This window comes from Neoarius graeffei, chromosome 8, assembly GCF_027579695.1.
Source record: "Neoarius graeffei isolate fNeoGra1 chromosome 8, fNeoGra1.pri, whole genome shotgun sequence".
In the NCBI taxonomy this organism is placed as follows: domain Eukaryota; kingdom Metazoa; phylum Chordata; class Actinopteri; order Siluriformes; family Ariidae; genus Neoarius; species Neoarius graeffei.
Genome location: NC_083576.1, coordinates 48,221,757 through 48,248,411, shown reverse-complemented (window position 1 = coordinate 48,248,411; position 26,655 = coordinate 48,221,757). Strand labels below are relative to the sequence as shown.

At 41.9% G+C, this 26,655-nt stretch overlaps 1 protein-coding gene across 4 annotated transcripts in view; it reads right to left on the bottom strand.

The window, feature by feature from the left end:
* septin6 (septin 6) overlaps positions 1–26,655 on the bottom strand; it is a 57,527-nt gene that overhangs the window by 6,940 nt on the left and 23,932 nt on the right. For 2 of the 4 annotated variants that reach the window (XM_060927720.1, XM_060927721.1), the window contains exons 4-9: positions 26,303–26,489; positions 19,495–19,656; positions 17,491–17,587; positions 9,075–9,243; positions 8,829–8,961; positions 7,300–7,490 (exon numbers count right to left, since the gene is read on the bottom strand). In XM_060927720.1, coding sequence (XP_060783703.1) covers positions 7,300–7,490; positions 8,829–8,961; positions 9,075–9,243; positions 17,491–17,587; positions 19,495–19,656; positions 26,303–26,489 — 939 coding nt within the window. Of the gene's footprint in view, positions 1–2,389; positions 2,438–2,725; positions 2,783–7,299; positions 7,491–8,828; positions 8,962–9,074; positions 9,244–17,490; positions 17,588–19,494; positions 19,657–26,302; positions 26,490–26,655 lie in introns of all 4 variants that reach the window. The other 2 variants (XR_009655226.1, XM_060927722.1) reach the window with 2 other exon arrangements.

Below are 26,655 nucleotides of genomic sequence, written 5' to 3'. Positions count from 1 at the left end.
TTCACTTTTGATGACAAAAGACGCATTTTACCAGCCAAGTTATTATTATTAACTAACTGGAAGAAGTAGAAGATAGATGTCAAAAATAGCCATGGAATGACTGCACTGCAAACGCTTTTGCTTTCTGTCGTCAGATTCTTTTCAGCGTATTCTGTTGCTGGAACATTAATCAGCCTTATCGAATGCACTAGCTGGATTTTTGAGGTGACTTTTGCAACAAGTTCGGAATCACGTACGGTATCTGAACGGCCAAGGAAGGGGAAATGAAATTAAACATGAACTTTGCAACATTTTAGTTTCCAAACGTGTGATTGACTCGATTCGCATTCGGTTAATTATACTAGCCAAAAATGACCGTGTGTTCAAACACGGCAAGCACTCCCCAGTAACTTTCAGCATGTGCAAGATTCTAAAACCCTAATTAAAGTTCAACCCCGATTCCAAAAAAGTTGGGACAAAGTACAAATTGTAAATAAAAACGGAATGCAATGATGTGGAAGTTTCAAAATTCCATATTTTATTCAGAATAGAACATAGATGACATATCAAATGTTTAAACTGAGAAAATGTTTCATTTAAAGAGAAAAATTAGGTGATTTTAAATTTCATGACAACACATCTCAAAAAAGTTGGGACAAGGCCATGTTTCCCACTGTGAGACATCCCCTTTTCTCTTTACAACAGTCTGTAAACGTCTGGGGACTGAGGAGACAAGTTGCTCAAGTTTAGGGATAGGAATGTTAACCCATTCTTGTCTAATGTAGGATTCTAGTTGCTCAACTGTCTTAGGTCTTTTTTGTCGTATCTTCCGTTTTATGATGCGCCAAATGTTTTCTATGGGTGAAAGATCTGGACTGCAGGCTGGCCAGTTCAGTACCCGGACCCTTCTTCTACGCAGCCATGATGCTGTAATTGATGCAGTATGTGGTTTGGCATTGTCATGTTGGAAAATGCAAGGTCTTCCCTGAAAGAGACGTCGTCTGGATGGGAGCACATGTTGCTCTAGAACCTGGATATACCTTTCAGCATTGATGGTGTCTTTCCAGATGTGTAAGCTGCCCATGCCACACGCACTAATGCAACCCCATACCATCAGAGATGCAGGCTTCTGAACTGAGCGCTGATGACAACTTGGGTCATCCTTCTCCTCTTTAGTCCGAATGACACGGCGTCCCTGATTTCCATAAAGAACTTCAAATTTTGATTCGTCTGACCACAGAACAGTTTTCCACTTTGCCACAGTCCATTTTAAATGAGCCTTGGCCCAGAGAAGACGTCTGCGCTTCTGGATCATGTTTAGATACGGCTTCTTCTTTGAACTATAGAGTTTTAGCTGGCAACAGCGGATGGCACGGTGAATTGTGTTCACAGATAATGTTCTCTGGAAATATTCCTGAGCCCATTCTGTGAATTCCAATACAGAAGCATGCCTGTATGTGATGCAGTGCCGTCTAAGGGCCCGAAGATCACGGGCACCCAGTATGGTTTTCCGGCCTTGGCCCTTACGCACAGAGATTCTTCCAGATTCTCTGAATCTTTTGATGATATTATGCACTGTAGATGATGACATGTTCAAACTCTTTGCAATTTTACACTGTCGAACTCCTTTCTGATATTGCTCCACTATTTGTCGGCGCAGAATTAGGGGGATTGGTGATCCTCTTCCCATCTTTACTTCTGAGAGCCGCTGCCACTCCAAGATGCTCTTTTTATACCCAGTCATGTTAATGACCTATTGCCAATTGACCTAATGAGTTGCAATTTGGTCCTCCAGCTGTTCCTTTTTTGTACCTTTAACTTTTCCAGCCTCTTATTGCCCCTGTCCCAACTTTTTTGAGATGTGTTGCTGTCATGAAATTTCAAATGAGCCAATATTTGGCATGAAATTTCAAAATGTCTCACTTTCAACATTTGATATGTTGTCTATGTTCTATTGTGAATACAATATCAGTTTTTGAGATTCATAAATTATTGCATTCTGTTTTTGTTTACAATTTGTACTTTGTCCCAACTTTTCTGGAATCGGGGTTGTAATATAACCCAGGTTTGCCAGTTTGTTTGGTGACAGGAGTCATATGCAAAACAGGGATGTTTTTCTTGTTGCACCAGCCATATGTTAAAACAGGCAAGGTGCACCCATGTTCATTTACATGCCTATATTTCGTCAATCACCCGCTAAATACTACCAGAGCTGCTAGCATGAACGCTAGCTAAAAAGTAAGTGGAAAATGTTGCATTGCCTACACACTATTATACTTGCTCAGTGCATTCCTGAGAGTATTTCTCTAGACCCGCCAATGTATACGGAATCTCCAATTCACTTTTACGAACCACAGTGACTTTGCTACAAAGGTTTTCCTATTAAGCCTTAAATGTTTCAAAGCCTTACCAGCTGAAGGTGTCTCATGCAGCATGCAGCAAGCAGGTGAGGAATTAACTGGAAGAAAGCATGGATTTAACATGCAGAAAACTGACCACACAAGATGGACAGCAAAACAATATTCCATCATACATGCCATGCCCTGCTTGGTTACTGAGGAGAACTGTCTCACACACACTGCAGCTTAAACAGTGTTTCCTCAGTAATATGTGAATATGAAATGAACTGAAATGCATAAGAATAGTGGGCAGCCTTTGAGGGAACCTGTGGATTCGCTCAAGGAGTGGGGAAAAAAAAAAAAAAAGCCAATGAGAAAATTGACAAAGGGGGGAAAAAAATGTAAACCTTCTCAGTGCAAATGTCTTCCTCCTTTATAATGGTCTGGTGAGATGGCTAAATCAGCTTGAATACATAACCATGAGTGATTACCAACATGTTAGGAGCAGTGGTCACTTTGCAGTTTATGTTTTTATAATTCTTACTGGGGGAGGAGTGGCTTAACAAATATATCTAGTCAGTATCCATGCAATAAGAATACTGGAGGTCATGTGTACACTATAATGGTGTGATTTAAAGGAAAACTCCACCCTGAAGGACATTAAATATGTACGAAAATATCTATGACATGCTTAATGATTCGGGTGCAACTTATTCAGGTGATGCTGTAGTTTATTATTCCCATGAGAAATTAGCAGTCATGTGGCACACTAACGTCACTGGAGGACACTGCTAAAGCAGTTACAATGGTGTTCATTCAGAAAAATACGTTTCAAATGATCCCAAACATAAGGATCATGGTTCAGCTTCCTGGTTAGCTACTAAAAACAAAATTTCTTTTCTCGAGGTCATATTAATGAGAAACACAGACGTAGTGTAGTCACCAAATACTGAACTCATAGCTCCAGAACGCAATGCAGCTGCTCTGAATTACGGCAGAGACTCGGCTGGGTTTGTTAGTGGTGAGAGAGACGAGCGAGAGACGACGCGAGGGCCAATTCCTACTGGTGCCACTTTGAACGGATGGTTAAACTGCAGTGTGGGTAATGTAGGAAACCGTTAACCAAAGTGAACAGGCCAGCTTGCTGATGAAATACGGTAACTTCCAAGAAGTAAACCCAGAATTTAATTTTAAAATACATCTTTTGCACTACTGAAGGGCACATTGATTATAAAAAAAAGTCAGGCAGGGTGGATTTTTCTTTTAAACTTTAGTGTATATACACTGTAGTCCTATGAACCAGTGCTAACCCAAAAAGCAACTGAGCATTCAATAACAGAATTATTAAAAAAAAGATTGTTCATTGTGAAATATGAAAATTCATAGTTATTCTAAAATATGGAAAAGTATAAATAATCTGCAGGGACACAAAGAAAACTCTAAAGTCGCACAATCAATATTTCTCTGTGTATTTACTTATACTTTTATAAGTATAAAGAATATTGTTAACAGCTCAGATTTATTATAATTAAAGCATATACGCAGCACCATGGCCTCACTTTAGTTTATAAATGCCTTGAGACCTCAAGAATGGCACAGAAATAGTTTTAAGTGTGAACAATAAATCTAATATAGTCATTATGATTAAATTGATTCATATAGGTAGCGGTCTGACCGAATGACTTTGACGTTCATAACGTCACAGCAGGAAGTCTATCGGTCTCATAGTCATTTCCACTATAGACCCCTTTCACTGACGTCACCCGAAACCGGAAGTAAACAGACCCTGCGCCATTTTGGAAGACCAACAAACTCGTGATAAGGGGGAAATAACAGCAGCGGTATGTGAACCCACGAGAATAAAGTGGAGTGGCAAACGACTTAAACAAACAAATCTGAGCTGTTTTATTTATGATTTATTGGCCCAACAGTAGACTTGAAAGAAACCTGTGTGAGACTTGGCAAAAAACTGTGGATATAATGGATAAGTCTGTGCATGATCTGCGGACACTTTGAGGTAAGCAAACGCAAGAAATTCAGATTTAAAACATGCTAAAGTGGCCCCAAGTTGATAACTGTATGAGGAGCAAGCCTCCCAGACTTCTACAATTTAATAATAATAATAATAATTTAGGATGGTTTGGGGCTTGCTCGCTGCTGCCAGGTTGGTTGTTGAGTAGCCTGACTGTTTTTTTTTTCTTGCGTGTGGTATCATTGTTGACGCGAGGCTGTTTTTTGAACATGCCAATGCGGACACGATTTCCCCTGATGAGTTATGACTTCAGACGCGATGCGTGTGTGGAGTCCGCGTGATATGTGCGTAAGATAGGCTTCTCGTGTGTTTGGAGATCCGCGCTCCGAGACAAGCGCAAGCACACACACCCCCAAGGGAAAAAAAGGGACCCCCCCGAAAATATCGGCATAGTTCGAACACTGAGTGTAGGCACTGGGTGTAAACAACAAATAGTTTACAATGTCTGGGTAGCAAACAGATGGCAGAATTGGTGTCCGGTCCTCCTTATGTTTCCATTCTCCCTTGCCCCGAGTCTTATCATATGGGTCAAACCCATCAATCACAGCCAGTTTTTCCACATACCGTGCTCTTTCTGCAGCTGGTAATGTACTCACATAACCAGAATTATCAGCCATCGTGTCACTTTACTCTCGCTCGTACTTTGTTTTATATTGTGAGTGCATGTACTTGGTCTTCCAATATGGCGCCTAACAAAATCTCGCGGCGTGGTGATGTCATGTGAAAGGGGTCTATACTAAAACACAGAGCTGACCGCAACTCCGATCCTCCATTTTGAGCTAATTTATCGCCATGCCACGTAGATGTGTTGATGGCGGTGCAGCAACATGACAGAAGGTGGATTTATGTTGCATTCGTGGCCCAAGAATGTTCAAACTGCAAAGATTTGGACGCGTTTTACGAGAAGTTCACGGGCACATTGGGCACCTATGAAGTGGTCTCTCCTCCGCTCTGCTCTGCACATTTTACTGAAGACTCGTACGAAACCTCTGATCTGTTGAGGAGCGTTGGCTATAAGCCTGTATTGAAAGAGGGTGCAGTACCAACAATTAAAGGAAACTACAAGAAAAGGAAATTATTTAAATTTTTTTTTTTTTAAAGGAAAGTGAGTTTAGTTGCACCAGTTTTCCTGGAGTGAACCGAGGGTTGTTGGTAAAATCCGGGACAGAACGGGACGGGACATATCGTTTGGGCAGTGACCTCCCCGCTAGTCTGGCTAAAGCAACTTCAAAGCTCTGCGAGCATTGGTCTGGCATAGATATTAAGCCCAACCGTTTCCCAAAGCGCGTGGTTGACCCGCCTCCCTGAAATGCCTCAGTTTGCTACTGGTCGAAGCCAGAAAAGGCTGTGACGAAGCTTAAACCAATCACATCACTCTTTCCTCTGATGTATGTGACGTGATGGAAACTGCTTGAGTAACAGGAAGATGATAAATACCTCCAGGGCTGCTCTTTGCTCCGTTTTCAATGAGAACTTCCCGTTGAATGCTTTCAATACAGCATCTACCGCTGTGTCAAAGGCTTGCCACTGCTCCATGTTCGTAATGTTTCTAGTGAATGAAGCGCTTCCGGCATAGATTCTGTAAACAATCTATGGCTTCCGGTCGCAGTTCTACTACGTCACTGCCTTGAACACGCCTCTACCCAGGGCCGTTGGAGATGCTAAAAGCTGACTGGCTCCCAATTTTTCGGGAGCTTGGAAGAGCTGGAGATAGCTTGCCTTGCCAGACTAAGTTTGCAACAGCCCCCCGTGTTGCATCGCACATAGGATGGGCGGGCCCAGGCTACCTCCCCGCGGTTGTTGCTAAAACCGGTGACGTTCCGTTCCGTCCCAGGTTTTAGTAATTGCCTGAGCCGAGCAGTAATGGCGGAGTACTCAGTATGGAGAAAGAGTGTAGCAGCCGTCTTATTTCTAAACTGGATATTGCTGCCATCTCTCCCTTACGTGGAAGAAGCGAATGAACGGAGAACTGAACAAACAACTGAAAGTCAGATTGTTTCAAAACAATCTGCCGCAAGATCAGCCTTCAAGAAGCGAGAACACAGATGGGTAAGCTCCGACTCTCATTTGGATAAAAAACAAAAAAAACAACACGCTGTTTACCTGCATTTAGGTTAATACATATAACTTGTATTGTGTTTAAGTTACCGGTATAAGATTATTTAATTTGCTTCAGAATATGATTGTCTCAGTTTATCTGATTATTTAATTAGCCTTTTACGTTTCATCAGTGAAAATGCATGCATGCATGTACATGTATGTTGCATAAGTTATAACACCGATCCTGTTTTAATGAGAGTCAACCCACAATCAATTAAGTCAAATCAGTCTTAGTTGAGCAAGTTGGTAACAGTATTTCTTACTTTCACCAGAATTTTTTATTTATATGACTTTGGTCTATAGCTGTCAAAGGCCTCGGCCTTAAAACCGGTTCCCGCTGTGATGTCACGCACTCAGGGCTGGCTGGCTCAGCAGGGCAACTCGAATGCCAACTTTGCAGTCGATTTTAACTCTCAAATATATTTTTTAAAAATTCCCATTTATGCAACATCCAAGAGTCAAGGATGGAGATACTATCCACTCGGAAATTTCTTTAAAAAAAATAAAGGTTCTGCGTATATCCTTTAAGTAAAAAATATTTTCTCCATGATTTGGATCAAAAGTAGCCAGGGGTAAAAATGTGACTAATCATACATTTAACAACAGGCAATCAGGACAATAAAAAGCACTACATTTCTAACGTAAACTGTCTTTACATGCACCAACTCGCATCGGATGAAAAGCATGGGCTTGTATCTTTATAAAGGTTCTCCTCTGCAATTTTTTTTCCATTAGACAATGAGAGTTAACCAGTTCATCAAGAGAACACAAGGAATATCAGCTGTTCTAAGGTCATTAGGTCGATGTTTTGAGTGAAAATGTTCAAGATGGATAGAGGTCGATACTTACTTTTTCCTCTCTTTGTCCCTTTTGAGTGTGGTGGAGCTGCCTGCTTGCTGGGCCTGGGACTGCAGGAGTTCAGCTGCCGTTTTCTTCTGCTTGAAGATGTTCAGCTCGTCATCAAGAGCCTTCTTTTTATCTTCTAGCTTCTTCTTCTCATCCTGGTGCAGCTTCTTCAGACGGTCAAATTTTTCATGCAGCTAAATATGAGGAGCACATGGTCAATGGTCAAATGGTTTCCTTCGTGAGCTGAAGGAACGACATGGCACCATTTTATTACACCTTTCAATCACCCTAGTTAAAACGGTTATTTCACTGACGCAATTTTGTTTCTAACAACTTCAAGGCGTATGTATCAGATGAGTGGACACAAAATACTCGAGGGCACTTGAAGGGTGTGGGAATAATGGTCCATTTTTTATATGATATTTTAAAAAGACTTGTCTAATGTCCTATGTGCAAACTGTCTGAACAGGTCTGTGCTGACTGGCAGGGGGAAGGGCTGTCAATCATTCCAGATTCACTCATCTGTCGTTGTTATAATGAAACCAGAGCATCAGCGACGCAGTAGCCAACACGGCCGTATCATGAGAAACCAGACTCGTTTATAATGAGCTCAGTTGTTCTTCATGAGAACAATTTGATCTTCCAAACAAAACATCCATCCATCCATCATCTGTAGCCGCTTTATCCTGTCCTACAGGGTCGCAGGCAAGCTGGAGCCTATCCCAGCTGACTACGGGCGAGAGGCGGGGTACACCCTGGACAAGTCACCAGGTCATCACAGGGCTGACACGTAGACACAGACAACCATTCACACTCACATTCACACCTACGGTCAATTTAGAGCCACCAGTTAACCTAACCTGCATGTCTTTGGACTGTGGGGGAAACCGGAGCACCCGGAGGAAACCCACGCGGACACGGGGAGAACATGCAAACTCCGCACAGAAAGGCCCTCACCGGCCACGGGGCTCAAACCCAGGACCTTCTTGCTGTGAGGCAACAGTGCTAACCACTACACCACCGTGCCGCCCCCCAAACAAAACAATCAGAATCAAAATCCATTGAAAACTCAGGAAGGAGTAGCGATTTTCCTCAAAGTTCGTTAACCGGCCTAATTAGCAACTTGTTAACGAGAAATCACAAAATCAGGGAGTAACTTTTGTGCAAACTGGATTAGCGCTTCCAAACAAAAACAGTCAATCAAAATCCACTGAAAACTCAGAGTAGCAGCGATTTTTGTGAATCGTGGACGGACAGACAGACGCCACGTGACGGCAATAGCTCATCATCCTACAGCCGGTGAGCGAAAAAGACGACTGCTCTTTTGGAGTATTTTTGAGTAACAACACACTCCACTGTTAAGATACAACACTGCTATTCAAAATATGTAAAAGTTCTGGTACAGTTTTCTAAATATTTCATTTTTGGTATATTCCATCTCGCCCTTCACCCATACTCTCTGCAATTCCTTTTCACTTTAAATACCCCTGCTCCAGGTATATTTTGTACAAACGAGTTAAAAGTAAGCAAACCTCCTTCTCTGCCTCCTTCAGCTCAGCCTCTTTCTCCTTCACTCTCTGAACAAACATCTGCCTCATCTCCTCTTCCTTCTTCTGCAGCTCACCCATGAACTCATTTCTCTTGGCCTCATAAGTCTCCTGCAGACTGTAAGGAAAGTGAATATAGTCATGATTTACAACACAATTCATAATTATTCTTTTATATTCCAAGATAACCAACATAAGGTTAGACCAAAGTTTTCCATTATCTCTCCTCACCTGAAAGGTTTGCTGTCAGGATCTGTGTCTTTAAAACCCATCTCCTCCAGTTTGCAGCGGCGGTAGAGTTCATAGTGGCGTGTGTGGGTCTGTTCCCGCAGATCCTCCATGTTCACTCGGATCAGCATCTCTCTCAGCTTCACAAAGTCACAGTGGTTCTCGTTTTCCACTGAAAAGTGAATTCTTTATGAACTGCAGGGAAACGAAGCCTTGCCATCTGATGATTCCAACTGTCATTTGAACATCAGGTTTAAAAAAAAAATCCTTTTCGTGAACGATTTAATTTTATTTAACAGGTGTCAAACTCAACATACACCTACTGACTTACTTAATTTAACCCTCATGAACTTGCAAAAAATAATATCTAACAGCAGTTTAACAACAGCTAACTATTAGGTAATAGTACGTACAGTCAATTTGTTTCTTAACCTTTGTTTTTAATGGAAACATCCTATTCTACTTTCAGAGCCTAGGTTACTCGTGTTAACTGACAGAGATAATGCATTAAAATCAGGGCTTTGAACCAGAATTTTTTTCCTATTGGTTCGTTCCGAACAGAAACGGAATTTTAACGTTTCCGGTTTTGGGTTCCACCATTAAATAGACGTTCCCGAACCGGTTAGAACAAAAAAATTTCGTTCCCGGAATGGTTAATTACGTTCCCTGTCAGCGGTTTAACAAATGGCTATAAAGTTATGTCTCTGTCTCATCCAGCTTAAGCCAAATGTAGGCTAATTCTATTACATCCTTCATTAAATAAGACAAGAAATAATTCAAAACAATTATTATTTCAAATGTTGGCGATTTGGATTCTCAGTATGTCTTCCCATCTACACAAACAGAAAAAGTGCCAAAAATGAAAGCTAATTCGTTTAGTGTGTTACCAAAGGCTAGTCAGGCCCTATAGAGGGCTACCGCATGACGTCACCGCGCCGCGAGATTTTGTTAGGCGCCATATTGGAAGGCCAAGTACACATCTATGCAAGTACATACATACATAAAACAAACTACACCTGAAATGTAGCCAGGGCCGGTTCTGCCCTAATCTGGACCCGGGTGCAACATCGCGCAAACCCCCCCCCCAAAAAAAAACACCAGTCTAAATCAGGACAACCATCACATAACTATAACTATAAACACTTTATATCAACTATTTTAACTAAATGGGCTATAATAAATAAGCCTGCAGGCAGCCACGGCGGGCTGCCTCAGAAAAGTAACCATTCAATGACGCAACTGAAAGCCTGCAGCCACAGCGGGCTGCCTCAGAAAAGTAACCATTTGTCCTACCTTAAAACTCGTTTTGCATTTTCTGCCTCCTTTTTTGTATTTTCAACCCTCCGTTTATTTTCTTTCCTTTTCTGAAAACCCGATTTGTGTCCAGACATTTTGTTCTGCTACCAACGAACTAACTCGTCAGGTCTCGTCTCTCGAGCCCGCGATGATTCCCGTGGGAAGGGCAACAATTGATACATTTTTACAAACAGCCAATAGGGAGGTTGCATCGTTCAGGCTCTTCTTTGCTCAGACACTCAGTAATGGAGATGTGATAGTAGTCCACCCTCCTGCTCTCTCCATTCAGTCAGCGAACGTCACACAGGAAGTGAACCCCAGCGGGTCATAGAAACTTGCGCAGGAGAAGAATGGCTTTTTAATTTGTAGGCTACGGAAACTTGGAGGAACGAAATAAAAACTGGTATTAACCGGTTACCATTATTTTTAATAAGCGTTTCTGTTCCGGAACATAAAAAATAATAAAGTTTCTGGTTTCGTTTCTGTTCCATGTGAAATAGAAAAAGTTCCCGGTTTTCGTTCCTTGAACCGGTTCAAAGCCCTGATTAAAATACAACCCCAATTCAGAATAAGTTGGGAGGTGGTACGTTGAAATTAAAACTGAAAATAATGATTTGTAAATAATCTTTGACCTGTACTGCACTCAGAACAATACACTGCTTGATGTTTTACCTCATGAATTGTATTGCTTTTCCAAAATAAACATTTATTTCAATTTTGATTCTTGGAATACACTTTAAAAAAATAATAAATAAAAAAAAATAAAATATTTACCGCTTTTACAAATGTTGCCATTCCTTCTCACAATGCTTAAAAAGATGTTTAAGGACCAAAGACACTAAGTGATGAAGCGATCCAAGTGTTATTTTGTCCCATTCTTCCTGCGAACAGGTCTTTAAAGTGCATATCACGGGTAAATTCAGGAGCGAGATCAATGTAATTCTCCTATTTTATATTAAACTTTGGTCAAATATCTGTAACATTCTGCATTCTCTGCAATTTTTTTACTTTGCGCAATACCAGAAAAATTCAGTTGAAATCAAGCCATTTGAGGCGAATTGGTCCGCCTCTGAAAAGACTTGGCATTTGGATTTCCCGGCAAACACTGATTTTCGTGGCGTCGCGTGCGGGACGCCTCCTTCTGAATCCTACATCAGCGCTGGTTTGTTTATGAGAAAATGACCTGGTGGCTTTCTGCAAATTTCTTCAACGTTATCGCGTAATTATTAAAATGGTTAACAGATGTATCGTAGGAGGGTGTAGCAACACCAATCTTGATGGGATTAGTACTCATCGTTTTTCCAAAAGACCGGACAATGAGAGAGAAATGGGAGCGCTTGGTCTACACAGGCTGTGCACTGAAACCGTGCAAAGCTCGCGCAGCCTGCTGGCGCTTCCGCAGGTAACGTCACGAATCCGGCTCCAGACTCGCTTGGGATTTTTCCAGACGTGTTTTGTTATTTTATTTTTTTCTGCTGTAGACAGATGGCCTTGTGCAAAATTACCCTTCTGAATGAGTGTGTAAAGGGACATACTTTCATATTAAAAAAAAAAAAAAAAGCCACAAAATTGGTCCAGAACATGCACTTTAAGGTGTGCAACAGTATGGGGTCATCGTCATTTTTAATTTCAAAATTCGCCACATGTTCCCTATTGGGGACAGAAGCCCTCTTCTTTGACAGCCATGCCTTTGTAATGTGTGCAGAAAGTGGTTTTACATTGTCTTGTTGAAATATCCCTGGAAAAGATGTCTTCATGGCAGCATATGTTGCTCCAAAACCTCAAATGTACTTTTCTGCATTAATGCTGCCATCACAGAAGTGTAAGGTACTTTTGCCAAGGACACTGACACAACCCCATACCATGACAAACCCTGGCTTTTGGACTTCTTGTTTGTAACAGTCTGGATGGTCCTTTTCATCTTTGGTCTGGAGCACATGGTGTCCATTTCTTCCAAAACAGACCTGGAATACTGATTCTTCTGACCACACACATTTCCACTGTGTGATGGTCCATTTCAGATGCCTCCAAGCCCAGAGAAGTGGATAGTCCTTCTGGACACAGTTAATATAAGGCTTCCTTTTTGCACAACAAAGTTTAAACTGGGCGGCACGGTGGTGTAGTGGTTAGCGCTGTCGCCTCACAGCAAGAAGGTCCGGGGTCGAGCCCCGTGGCCGGCGAGGGCCTTTCTGTGTGGAGTTTGCATGTTGTCCGTGTGGGTTTCCTCCGGGTGCTCTGTTTTCCCCCACAGTCCAAAGACATGCAGGTTAGGTTAATTGGTGACTCTAAATTGACCGTAGGTGTGAGTGTGAATGGTTGTCTGTGTCTATGTGTCGGCCCTGTGATGACCTGGCGACTTGTCCAGGGTGTACCCCGCCTTTCGCCCGTAGTCAGCTGGGATAGGCTCCAGCTTGCCTGCGACCCTGTAGAACAGGATAAAGCGGCTAGAGATAATGAGATGAGACAAAAAGGTTTACTAAAGTAATCCAGAGCCCATGTGGTTATATCAGCTATACAGTGGTGCTTGAAAGTTTGTGAACCCTTTAGAATTTTCTATATTTCTGCATAAATATGACCTAAAACATCATCAGATTTTCACACGAGTCCTAAAAGTAGATAAAGAAAACCCAGTTAAACAAATGAGACAAAAAATATTGTACTTGGTCATTTATTTATTGAAGAAAATGATCCAATATTGCAGATCTGTGAGTGGCAAAAGTATGTGAACCTTTGCTTTCAGTATCTGGTGTGAGCCCCTTGTGCAGCAATAACTGCAACTAAACGTTTCCGGTAACTGTTGATCAGTCCTGCACACCGGCTTGGAGGAATTTTAGCCCATTCCTCCATACAGAACAGCTTCAACTCTGGAATCTTGGTGGGTTTCCTCACATAAACTGCTTGCTTCAGGTCCTTCCACAACATTTCGAATGGATTAAGGTCAGGGCTTTGACTTGGCCATTCCAAAACATTAACTTTATTCTTCTTTAACCATTCTTTGGTAGAACGACTTGTGTGCTTAGGGTTGTTGTCTTGCTGCATGAACCATCTTTTTTTGAGATTCAGTTCATGGACAGATGTCCTGACATTTTCCTTGAGAATTCGCTGGTATAATTCAGAATTCATTGTTCCATCAATGATGGCAAGTCGTCCTGGACCAGATGCAGCAAAACAAGTCCAAACCGTGATACTACCACCACCATGTTTCACAGATGGGATAAGGTTCTTATGCTGGAATGCAGTGTTTTCCTTTCTCCAAACATAACGCTTCTCATTTAAACCAAATATTCTATTTTCGTCTCATCCATCCACAAAACATTTTTCCAATAGCCTTCTGGATTGTCCACGTGATCTTTAGCAAACTGCAGACGAGCAGCAATATTCTTTTTGGAGAGCAGTGGCTTTCTCCTTGCAACCCTGCCATGCACACCATTGTTGTTCAGTGTTCTCCTGATGGTGGACTCATGAACATTAACATTAGCCAATGTGAGAGGGGCCTTCAGTTGCTTAGAAGTTACCCTGGGGTCCTTTATGAACTCGGCGACTATTAGATGCCTTGCTCTTGGAGTGATCTTTGTTGGTCGACCACTCCTGGGGAGGGTAACAATGGTCTTGAATTTCCTCCATTTGTACACAATCTGTCTGACTGTGGATTGGTGGAGTCCAAACTCTTTAGAGATAGTTTTTTTCACCTTTTCCAGCCTGATGAGCATCAACAATGCTTTTTCTGAGGTCCTCAGAAATATCCTTTGTTCGTCCCATGATACACTTCCACAACCATGTGTTGTGAAGATCAGACTTTGATAGATCCCTGTTCTTTAAATAAAACAGGGTGCCCACTCACACCTGATTGTCATCCCGTTGATTGAAAACACCTGACTCTAATTTCACCTTCAAATTAACTGCTAATATTAGAGGTTCACATACTTTTGCCACTCACAGATATGTAATATTGGATCATTTTCCTCAATAAATAAGTGGCCAAGTATAATATTTTTGTCTCATTTGTTTAACTGGGTTCTCTTTATCTACTTTTAGGACTTGTGTGAAAATCTGTTGATGTTTTAGGTCATATTTATGCAGAAATATAGAAAATTCTAAAGGGTTCACAAACTTTCAAGCACCACTGTAGATGAATGACTGTTCTTGATGCAGTGGTGCCTAAGGGATCGGAGAGTACAGGTGTTCAGCTTAGGCTTACGCCCCTGCCTTTTAATGCACCGAAATTCCTCCAGATTCGTTGAATCATTTAATGATGTTATGGACCACAGAGGGTAAAATATCAAAATCCCTTCATATCCTTCACTAAGGAACATTGTTTTTAAAACATTTCAATAATTTTCTAATGCATTTGTTGACAAACTGGAGATCTGTGTACCTCGACTAGGCTTTTCCTGGATACTGATTTTGTACCAAATCATGTTTACAATCATCTGTCGACATAGTGTTATTATTTAAATGTTTCATTTCATTACAAGCTCTATATTAGCCCTGTACCAACTTTTTTTGGAGTGTGTTGCAGGCCTGAAACACAGGAATGGATGTATATTAACAAATGAAATTAAGTTGACCAGAAAACACGAAATATCTGGGGTTCATATGGTCTGCAAAGAAATACAAGTCAAAGTAAATTTAGAAATCACTGCTTTCTTTTTTTTATTTGCATTTTCCATACCATCCCAACTTTCTGATTTGGGGTTGTATTAATATAGCCTTAGTTTATGCCCCTTGAAGGGCTCGCAAAAATGCTAATGTTATCCAGGCTTAAGTTTTATGCCAGTTTTCAAAGATACGAATAAATGGTGTCCAGCAGATGGTGCTCCAGAAGCCATGCTGAAGGCATGAAAAGTGGCAAGTTAATATAAAAATGCTTTCCAATTACACAACAAATTAAATGCATATTATAAAACATATGCACAATGTTCAGATATATGACACCTCTAAAAATCTCTCTATAAAATGTATTCTTCTGGACAGCTTCAAAACACCAGCCATTTTCAAAATCACAATACACCTGTACACTTTTTTTTTTTTTTTCCTCTTAGGTGACCTGAGGTCAAAAATTTTTTTATACACTGCCTTTATTCACATTCAGACAATGCTCATGTCTCACTCAATGATGCAAGGACAATAGACAGTGATCATATTACATTCTTGGATATCCTTACTAAGGAGTATTAATATATTACATTACTTACTCACAGTATACAGTGAGCCAGATATTCATACTTTTAGAATTAGCTTTAAAATATTTTAGCTCATCTCTCTTAATCATGTACATATATATTTAACAAGAAAAAGAACCCTCCCCAATGTCCACAAAAGTTAAGATATTTTCCGAAATGCAATAAAACAAAAATCTGATTTGTTAATTCACGTGACCCTTTAAACTGATAAAAGTACAAAGAAGAGATTTTCAATAGTTTTACTGACCAATTTAATTGTATTTTGTAAATATAAACAAAGTTGGAATTTGATGCCTGCAACACACATACACAAAAAAAAAAGTGGGACAGAAGCATTATTACCATTGTATTACATCACATTTCCTTTTAATAACGCTTTTTAAATCATACGGGATCTGAGGATACTAATTGTTAGTTTTGCAATTGGAATTTTTGTCCATTCTTGTTTGATACAAGACTTCAGCTGCTCAACAGTCCATGGTCACTGTTGTCTGATTCCCCTCTTCATGATGAGCCGTACATTCTCAACAGGAGACAGATCTGGACTGGCAGCAGGCCAGTCAAGCGCACGCACTCTGTCTACGAAGCCACACTGTTGTAGCCCGTGCAGAATGAGGCTTGGCATTGTCCTGCTCAAATAAACATGGACTTCTCAGGAAGAGACACTGCTTTGATGAATAGATCTCTCTAAAATCCCAATATAATCAAATGTTACCTTCACACACATTCAACTTACCCATGCTGTGGGCACTGATGCCCCCCATACCATCACAGATGCTGGCTTTTGCACCTTTCTCTGATAAACTACATGTTCACCTTTGGTATGGAGAACTCGACGTCCAGTTTTCCCGAAAACAAGCCGAAATGTGAACTCCTCTGACCCCAGCACACATTTCGACTGTCTTTGTCCATCTGAGAGGAGTTCGGGCCCAGAGAAATTGGCAGCGTTTCTGCATAGAACTCATGAATGGCTTTCTCCTTGCATACAGTTTCAGGTTGCATTTCTGGATGCAGCCCATGTGGTTGTGTGTGTCACATTAGCATGATGATTTCCCAGGCATTGCTGCCTGAGGGCTCGAAGGTCATGCACATTCGACAGTGGTTTCCGACCTTACCCTTTATGCACCAAGATATCTCCAAAGTCCCTGAATCTTGGCACAATATTATGTACTGTAGATTTTGAAAGACCTAAAATCTTGTGTTGAGAAAATGTTCTTTTTGAGTTGAAGAACAATTCCTCTCTCAAATTTTGGCACAAAAGGAGTGAGCCATGACCCAGCCTTGCTTACAAAGACTGAGGCTTTGCTACATTAACTTTTTATACCCAAGCAGTTAATTGGTAAGAGGATTATTGTGAAATCATCCAAAATGGTGTTACTTGAATATTCTGTAAACTTTACAGTCTTATTTTGCCTCTATCCCAACTTTGAGTGTGTTGCAGGCATCCAATTCTAACTTTGTTTATATTTGTGTGTATGTATATCATTTTATAAACATTATAAAACACATGTACACCCCCCCCCCCAAGAATTACCACGCATTTTGTTTGCTAGGTCAAGCTAAATTAAGCAATAGCCTACTTGCAAGGAATCTGCATACACGTTGCACAGAGTGCGGGAGGGGCGGAGGGGAGAACAACAGAAGCACAATTCCAGAAACAGCATGCTGGTTTGTAGTTTACTGTGCCATGGGGAGTGTCAAATAATGTACGTTTTGCAAGTGAATATGTGACTCATGAATCACATGAAATGCTACTGCTCTCTACAGAAAACAGCAAAATAAATAAAATTTAAAAAAATAATAATTTAAAAAAAAAAAAAAAACACCTGTGGTTAATGTTATGCAGCTATGTGGGTAAGAGCCTGGGTCTGCGCCAACAGCCCCAGTTCTGAGAGAGGATCTGAGTTTTATTTCCTTTATAAGACAAGACTAGAGCTTACCCTGAACAGTTCCCCAAGGGTACTGACGTGCTTTCACCATCTTGTTCCCGATCTTCACTTCCTCAGTACTTCCCACTACAGCAAATGGCAAATGGCCCTACACGGCCCAAAAAGGACATGCAAATCAGAAGTCAGTGGTGTTCTTGCAACCAAATTTTTTGCATTCATTCTTCTCATTTCTACAGCATTATTTACATAGAGATGCTTTATTTGACATAGAGGAAGGTACAATCAGGAAACAAATGGGTAGATGCAGATGCAATATACACTAAACGCTTAATCAGCCAAATATGGTATGCTTGATATTCATGAACTATTATCAAAATCACACTGAAAACCAGAGCAAACTAGCTGGGGCAGGAAGGTCACCATGTTCTCATGCTGAGAAACACCAGCAGTCTATAAAGCAAACAAACTGCCACCGCCTCATTATTGGCAATATTCACTCTCAGGAAAGCCATCCACAGCAGTAAAGTTAGATATCAAATCTGAAGCAGTGATAGCACCTAACATACATTCTCTGTACTGGGGGTGGGTTGTTTTTTTTCCCTGTTTGAAAATGAATGCAGTGAGATCACTACACCCTAACTGACAAGCGTCTGATGAACTACACTCAGTATCTACATTTATTTACTGTCTCACACAGAAAGTCTTTGTTCTGCGAGTGGGTGGGTGGGCCTTTCCCACACTTCCTTTAGTGACAGCACACTGATTATACATTCCTGTCCTTATGTGCCATTTCCTGACAGAAAGACAAGGATGGCAAGCTGTACACCAGATTGGCTGCTTCTCCAGTCGTATAAAATGCAAAGTGAAATAATCAGCATAGAAACATTAATAGTACTGGGTCTGGAACTGGTGCACAGTTCACATTCCAGTTCTTCCCAAAGGTGTCCGCTGAGGTCAAATGCCCCTTTTCCACCAAAGCAGTTCCAGGGCTGGTTCGGGGCCAGTGCTTAGTTTGGAACCGGGTTTTCTGTTTCCACTGACAAAGAACTGGCTCTGGGGCCAGAAAAACCGGTTCCAGGCTAGCACCAGCTCTCTGCTGGGCCAGAGGAAAGAACTGCTTACGTCAGCGGGGGGGCGGAGTTGTTAAGACCGACAACAAATCGCAAGACCGCGAAAGGTTGCCATTTTTAAGCGACGAAAAGCAGCAGCTGTACAAACACGAAGTCATCCATTATTATTGTTGTTGCTGCTGCTTCTTCTCCGTGGTGTTGTTGCTTCGATGTTCGTGCCAAGGTTTATGCAAACGCAGCAACATAACTGACGTATACAGCGACGTAATGACGTGGCTCCCCTTAGCACCCTGAGCTATGGAAAAGCAAACTGGCTCTCAGCTGGCTTGCAAGTTGAACGAGTTGTGAACCAGCACCAGCCCCGAACCAGCCCTAGCCCCGAACCAGCCCTGGAACTGATTTGGTGGAAAAGGGGTAAAAGTCAAGACTCCGTGCAGGACCCCTCAGATCTTCCACATCAGCCTTGGCAAACCATGTCTTTATTAATCTTTCTTTGTGCACATGGACATTGTCATGATGAAACAGGTTCAGGCCTGTTAAATCCAGTGAAGGGAAACTTTAAGCACATTTTAGGCAACTGTGAGCTTACACTTTTGTGACAATTTGAAGACTACCCACATATGACCAAAAGTATATCGTGTATTAGAAGTTAATTATAGAAATGACTAGTTTGTGTGTCTAGCATCCATCATGCATTTTCTCTTTTTGTTCAGCAGTCCAAATCTCCAGATCACACAGCTCGATCTTTTGGCTCCATTTGCTTAGCAGCTCACATCTAAAGAAAAATGCTTCCATCAATACAAAATAAACAACATATTTGGTTCACTTCCTGTATTTTGGTCAGTTCAGGACTGAATCAATTTCTCTCCCTCGACAATCAGCGCACACTAGAGTTCGAATGAAAGACCACCTTGATCAAACGGTCTCAGACTGTTCTTTTGCTCCCGAGCGTGACTGCTGTGTTCTCACTGCTGGAATGACTTACGTTCATGGTGGAGTTGATCTCTGCCACAGTTTCATCATCAGTGGGGAACTGGTAAATCTGCACTCCATTGCTGACGAGCTCACTGGTAATCTTAATCTTGAACTTGGCCAGTTCACTCTTTGAGATGGCATCTGACTTAGCAATGATGGGGATGATATTCACCTGCATTGTTGGTGATAAACAACACACATTCATTAGAAGCATAAAAAATAAAGTCATTCCTGTAGCTTTTTCCTGTTTCGTTCGACAACAGGGCTAACAGAAGCAGACAAATTACTAACTACATGGGGAAAGTATTAGTACACAAGCCTTTACAGTGATGCTTATAATGCTGCAGTCAAATATAAATGTAATTTCTATAAGCTATCCATCAGCAACCATTGGGTGAAAACTGCTCATGAAAAAAAGCTCAGTCAAGGTTGACACCACACAGACAGGGTTCAAAATTAGCATTTTCATGACTGTCCTAGAATCATCCCAGGAAACTATTTTAATCATCCCAAAGGAAACATAAGTGTCCCAAATACAATGCCCCAACCTTTTCATGACAAAAAAAAAGTAATAAAATGGTTAACGATTGTTTAACTGGTGTAAATGTTTAGCAATATGAGGGTTGGAGAAGGTTTCAAAGCAGCAGGTCAAACTAAATTGCAGAACGTTAATTTACAATATACAGTACTTAAATATAGTGCAGTATATTGTGTGATCTTGAGTTGATTGTTGAGCACGGGTTATCAATCACCATAAAAATTTAACATAGTACAACCCTAATTTGAAAAAAAGTTGGGACCAAAAACAGCTTGAGCGTAATGAAAGAGCCATGCTTTTATGGATGTGCAATGTCAAGAGGAATACGAATTAGCATGTCTTCTCTCCTGTGGATGCTGAACCTCTGTCGCCTTGACACTGTCCTCAGATGCAATCGTCTTCGTTGGTTTGAACACATCCAACACAGTAATTCTTGGATCAACAGATGTACTACCCTGGAAGTTGAAGGATCGAACAACTGTGACCGACCTCGAAAAAGCTGGAAAGAATCTGTCCGTGCTGATTTGAAGCTATGGAATAAAGACCGTGCTGAATGGAGAGCTCTGCTGAAGACTGCTAGTCATGCACACGTCTGACGGGTCAACTGACTCAAAACGGATAGTGAGTGAGCGAGCGACGCTGTAAAATGTCAGTGAAACAGAATGTGATGATTTGCAAAATCAAGGAACCCCGGTATTTCATTAAAAATAGTACAAAGAAAACATACTATATGAAACTGAGAAATTTTATTGATTGAAAAATATATGCTCAATTTGAATTTAGTGCCAGCAACAGGTTTCAAAAAAGTTGGGACAGAAACAGCAAAGGCTATGTATATTAAAAAATAAATAAATAAAATAAAAAATAAACCCACACACATTAGGTTAACTGGCAACAGGTCAGTAACATGACTGGGTATAAAAAGAGCATCCCAGAGAGGTTAAGTCTCTCAGAAGTAAAGATGGAGAGGGGTTCACTGCTCTGTGAAGGCCTGCGCGTGCAAACAGTGCAACATTTTAAGAATAACGTTCCTCAAATGTAAAATTGCAAAGAATTTAGAGGTCACGTCATCTACAGTGCATATCATTAAAAGATTCAGAGAATCTGGAGAAATCTCTGTATGCAAGAGACGAGGCTGAAAACCAACATTCGATGCCTGTGATCTGTGGTTGGTAGAAGAGAGCAACTGGACTTGCTTGAAAAGTCTTGAAGACGTTTCGCCTCTCGTCCGAAAGGCATCCTCAGTTCTGTCTGTCTAATAGGGAGTATCAAGTATTTATCCTCTCATGGATCATAATAGAATCCGAATCAGAATGCTGATGGCTACATTGTAGGTGGCTGATAGAGGTCATAGACACCCACCTCTGTTCAGTGATGGTCGTTCCAGGTTGACAAAAATGAACGATCCTCTCTGGCTAAGATGTCTGCCAGTTTTCTGGAAGTCCTCTCATACTCCCGCACCAGTCGAAGGGAACTTCAACTGAGTTCCCTTCGACTGGTGCAGGAGTATGAGTTCAAAAGTGTAAACAGAACAGGCCTGAGCTGTTTGAAAATATACAGCTGCACAATATGTCAACATGTGAAAATATAGAACGTGGAAATGGAGCAAAAATAACATGCCTTCTTGCACTGACAATACTGAGGCAGACAAAGTATTTCCTCCTGTGAAAGGAAAACTAGCTTATCAACTGCGTCAGGCTTCAGGGATGCCCTAGAACAGCTTACAGTGTTACCACTGCAACTGAAAACTCGCTCAAGAGGGAAACTGGTAGCTGGTACTGACCGATACTTCTTTGTCAGGTGGCTAAGTGCTGGATAGACCATTTCATGTTTCTTCCACCATTTCAGAGGATCTGTGTCACTCTCTACCCTAACCTACAGCAAGTAACTTGAAAGTTCGTTTTCAACTGCCTCCCTCTGTGTCAGCGTGGTGCTGGTTGCTGTGCTCTGCTTGAAGAAGCTTGCCAGTGACTTCCTCTTCTTTGTTGCTGGTGGCATTGCTGCTTCTTGTTCTGCAGGCTCAGGCACAGTGAGCACAGCTGGGTCAGGCTGACAGCTGTCCTGATCAGCCAAAAGAGACTCCACCTCCATGACAACTTTGTATTTCCAAGCATCAATCTTTTCACTTGGGATACATGTGGCCTTGAACCGTGGATCCACAAGTGAGGCCATGTCTAACAGGTCACGAGTGGCTGGATCAGAGTACTTAGCATTGAGGTAATCCACAATGCAGGTCTTGACTGATCTGCACACCTCAATGTCGCCCTCTTCGTGTGCCAGGAGACTTGTATTGAAAAGGTGTAGCACAAGTCTGGCATATGGACAGAGCATCTGTAAAGTCCTGGAGGGGTTTCAGAACCTTCTGGACCTCAATGTCCTGCCAGGTAAGGACTTGGGTGCCTGGACTTCTTGTCAGAGGACAGGATTTTAATGATCGCTCCCTCCTGCTCCAGGATCCGCTCTATCGTTTGTTGACTCGATCCCCAGCGTGTGGCTGACTCTGTAATGAGCTGACAGACCCAACCGCATCTGGACTTCAGCCAGCTTCCTTCTTCTCCTCCAGCTGTAGGAGTAGCTGCTGATGATTCCCTTACACAGAGAAATGGCCCAGGTGATGCGGCGGTCATCCATACCATGTCTTGTCAGAATCAGAAATATAAATCAACTTTACTGGCCAAGTGTGCTTAGCACATACATGTGTGTGTGTGTGTGTACGTATGAAGAAAGCTGACTTTGCTTTTCAGTCAGTTCTAGTAGATATATATTCAAATACAAAAACAAAAGGCAACCTAAAACAAAAAAATACATGGGAATAAAAAAAATAAATTAAATTTAGAAACTGAGGATAAGCTTAAGTACGTGTGCACAACAAGGTATGTCACAACTACAGTGTTTTTATGGCTGAATAACACAGCAACCGTATAAAATAGGTAGCTTACATAATAGGCCATTAAAGGTCAGAACGCAACAAAGATATATCGGTATTAAGGTATTGTCCCATCTACATATCTCATCTCATCTCATTATCTGTAGCCGCTTTATCCTGTCCTACAGGGTCGCAGGCAAGCTGGAGCCTATCCCAGCTGACTACGGGCGAAAGGCGGGGTACACCCTGGACAAGTCGCCAGGTCATCACAGGGCTGACACATAGACGCAGACAACCATTCACACTCACATTCACGCCTACGGTCAATTTAGAGTCACCAGTTAACCTAACCTGCATGTCTTTGGACTGTGGGGGAAACCGGAGCACCCGGAGGAAACCCACGCGGACAACATGCAAACTCCGCACAGAAAGGCCCTCGTCAGCCACGGGGCTCGAACCCGGACCTTCTTGCTGTGAGGCAACAGCGCTAACCGCTACACCACCGTGCCGCCCCCATCTACATATCTCCTACAATATATCGGTATAACTTGTAACACCAAAATACCGCCCAGCCCTAGCAGGTGCTAAACTGGTCTTCCTGCAGTCAACAACTACAGAGTGTTCTTAAAGGAAGTGGCGATGCAATACAGTAGTAAACATACCCATGTCCCATTTTTTTTTAAATGTGTTGCTGGCATCAAGAAGGAGAGAGAAAGAGAGAGATGTTTGTGCATCTCATCTCCAAGAGGTAGCCAGTGGAGGGTCATTAAGGGAGGTATAACACAGAACTGGGTAACAGTCATACTTGTTCAAGAAAACTAGTGGTAATTTGTCTTTTGCCACAAGACCAAGATTAAATCAGTTACACAGAAGAATTGTAACTGCATAGCAGATTAATAGCATAAGGGTTTCCTTTAAAATATCGAAGATCGTATACAGCAGGATTAATGAGGGTTAACTGAAGATTCAGCCTCCATTCTTGGCTCACACACTGAGCACATTCACAATAATCGATCATCTACACTGCTCAGTGGCGTTATCCCATGCACATCGGCTTGCAGCACTTCCTGCCAGTAAAGCTTTTATTGTGAGCATAATACACATAGGAGTTATAGTGTATACACAATGGTAATCACATTCGGGGCGGGCACACACACGCGTGTATGTACTTGCTACATATTGAGGACCAGAATACGTTTGGTTTTTTTTAACCAACAGAGTTAGGACATTTTTGGGAAGTGAGAATATTCTGGCTGGTCCTCACTTCTTCAAAGGCCTGTTTTGAGGGTCAAGACTTATGGCCCTTTTCCACTACCCTTTTTCAGCTCACTTCAGCTCGCTTCAGCCCGACACGGCTCGCGTTTCGACTACCAAAAACCAGCACGACTCAGCTCACTTCAGCCCTGCTTAGCCCCTAAAACTCGCACGGTTTTGGAGTGGGGCTGAAGCGAGCCAAAGCGAGCCGAGTGAGGTTGGGGGCGTGAGCAGACACTCCCCTGTGCACTGATTGGTGAGGAGGAGTGTCCTCACATGCCCACACACGCCCCGCGAGCGCGCTGGGATCTGTAAACACCGCAAACCCGGAAGAAGAATAATTACGAATTACAAGAATTTCTGAAGCCTTATGCGCCTCGCCTCATCTATACGCTCTTGCCAGTATCTGTCCGCGTTGTCGGTGACAACAAGCCACAGCACCAAGACCAGCAACACTAACGACTCCATGTCCTCCATGTTTATTGTTTACTATCCGGGCCGTGAGACTACCGCTTAAAAGCTCACTGATGTCACTGTTTGCGCTGCTTAACGACATCACCTGACGTCCACCTACTTTTGCTAACTCCACCCAATGTGTCCACCCACTTCCAGCCAGCACGGTTCAGCGCGGTTGTAGTCGAAATGCAACTCCAACAGCCCCGCTCAGCCCGACTCAGTACGGCACGGCTCAGCCCGACTCAGCCGCGTTTGTAGTGGAAAAGCGGCATTAGTTTTAGGGCTCAGGTTAGAATTAGTTTTAGGTTAGAGTAAGGGGCTAGGGAACACGTTATGCCAATGAGTATCCCCACAAAGATACGTGTGTGTGTGTGTGTGTGTGTGTGTGTGTGTGTGTACAACCACTATTTCCATTACAATAATAAATGGACAGTTTTTATCCCACTTAGTAACATAATACAAAAACTAATCAGTTGTGGTACTGTTTAAAAACGGCCAAATATCTGCAAGGTTTCTCTCAAGTAGTCCAATAATGTACAGTATCTCAAGAACGTATTTTTGTAGCTCCTAGTCATCTTTTTTTTCCCCCTATTCTTGCAGTGTTTGGTGTTTTTACTATTCCTATTTACATATACTTCCCACTTTGCTCACTTAGAGTAATGTTTAAAAAAAAAAAAATCTATCTATATTAGAGCTGGGCGATATGGCCTAAAAAAAAAATCTTCGATTTTTTTCACAAAAAATCCGATTTTAATCGATTTTTCCCCCCTACTAAAAATCAAACTACAGATGACAAAGAAATGGTTCAAAACAAGTTTTACCTTTATTTTGTTTTCACTTAAATTTCCCCTTTGGGGTTAAAGTGCAATCAGAAACCAAAAAGAAGCCAAAAAACAAGCTTGTAGATGAGAGAACATCGCGATAGCATCTGTGATTGCCTTCCACTGCGCCACAATCTTATCATAAGGCACAGAGTTCGAAAACGTGTCCAGGACGGTTGCTTGCTTTACTTTGGATGGTGTGCTCGTGCTGCGGCTGTTTTCATTCCGCTGGGAGCAGCACTTCTCCCGCTCCGCTGCGTGCTTCTGTTTAAGGTGTTGGAATAAATTTGTCGTGCTGCTTCCTTTGGAAGCAACTGTTTTCAAACACAACGAGGATTTGTTTGGTCTGCGTCTGACGCCGCAAAACCGAACCGATTCCAGATCACGGAGGAAGTTACTCCTTTCTTGGGCACAAGTTGCGGCTCTCCCCCAATCGCTGCCATGTTTGTGTGTGTATAGCAAGCACGCGGGAGGAGGGCTACAGTGTCAGTGCCCGATCTGTCCCTGCTGCCCGATCCGTTCTGCACATGCGCAGAGGGGAGCGTCGGTGGCGGAAGTTAAAACTGAGAGAAAACCGATTTTCATAAAAACACATTGTCCTTAACTGTAAATTCGAATTAATGGATAAAATCGATTTATCGCCTAGCTCTAATCTATCTATCTATCTATCTATCTATATATTTTTTTTTTTACACACACACAGTTGAATCTAATATCCACAAAATATGTCCTTGTCCTAATGAATGTCTTAATTCATGCTTGTATATATGCTCATGTTCACAACACAATCCATTAACAAAACAAAATGGACGAAATACAATTTAATGACCGATAACCTTAAAGTCCAAACAGTGCCATTAGAAAGGCTTTAAACAGCACTGACCTTACTGTCCAGCTTCTTCATGGTCACCAGATCCAGAGATTTTAAGGAGTGTCCAGTAGGTGCAATGAAATACAGACAGACATGGATGCGCGAGTCATGATAACTGTGCAGGGTGCGCTTGATCTTCAGCTCTTCTTGAAGGTAGGCCTCAAACTGAGTGTCGATGAACTCCACAATCGGTTTGTAGCTGCACACAGAAACGAATGGAGAGCAATGAAATTAAATCTAAAAGCAGAATAAAAAAGTAATAAATCTAAAAAAGCAAACGAATGTAAGGGATTGTTTGTTGACCCCAGCGAGACAACAAATGACTTTATATTTGAACAGAACCAATTCAGATTCTATTCAGAATT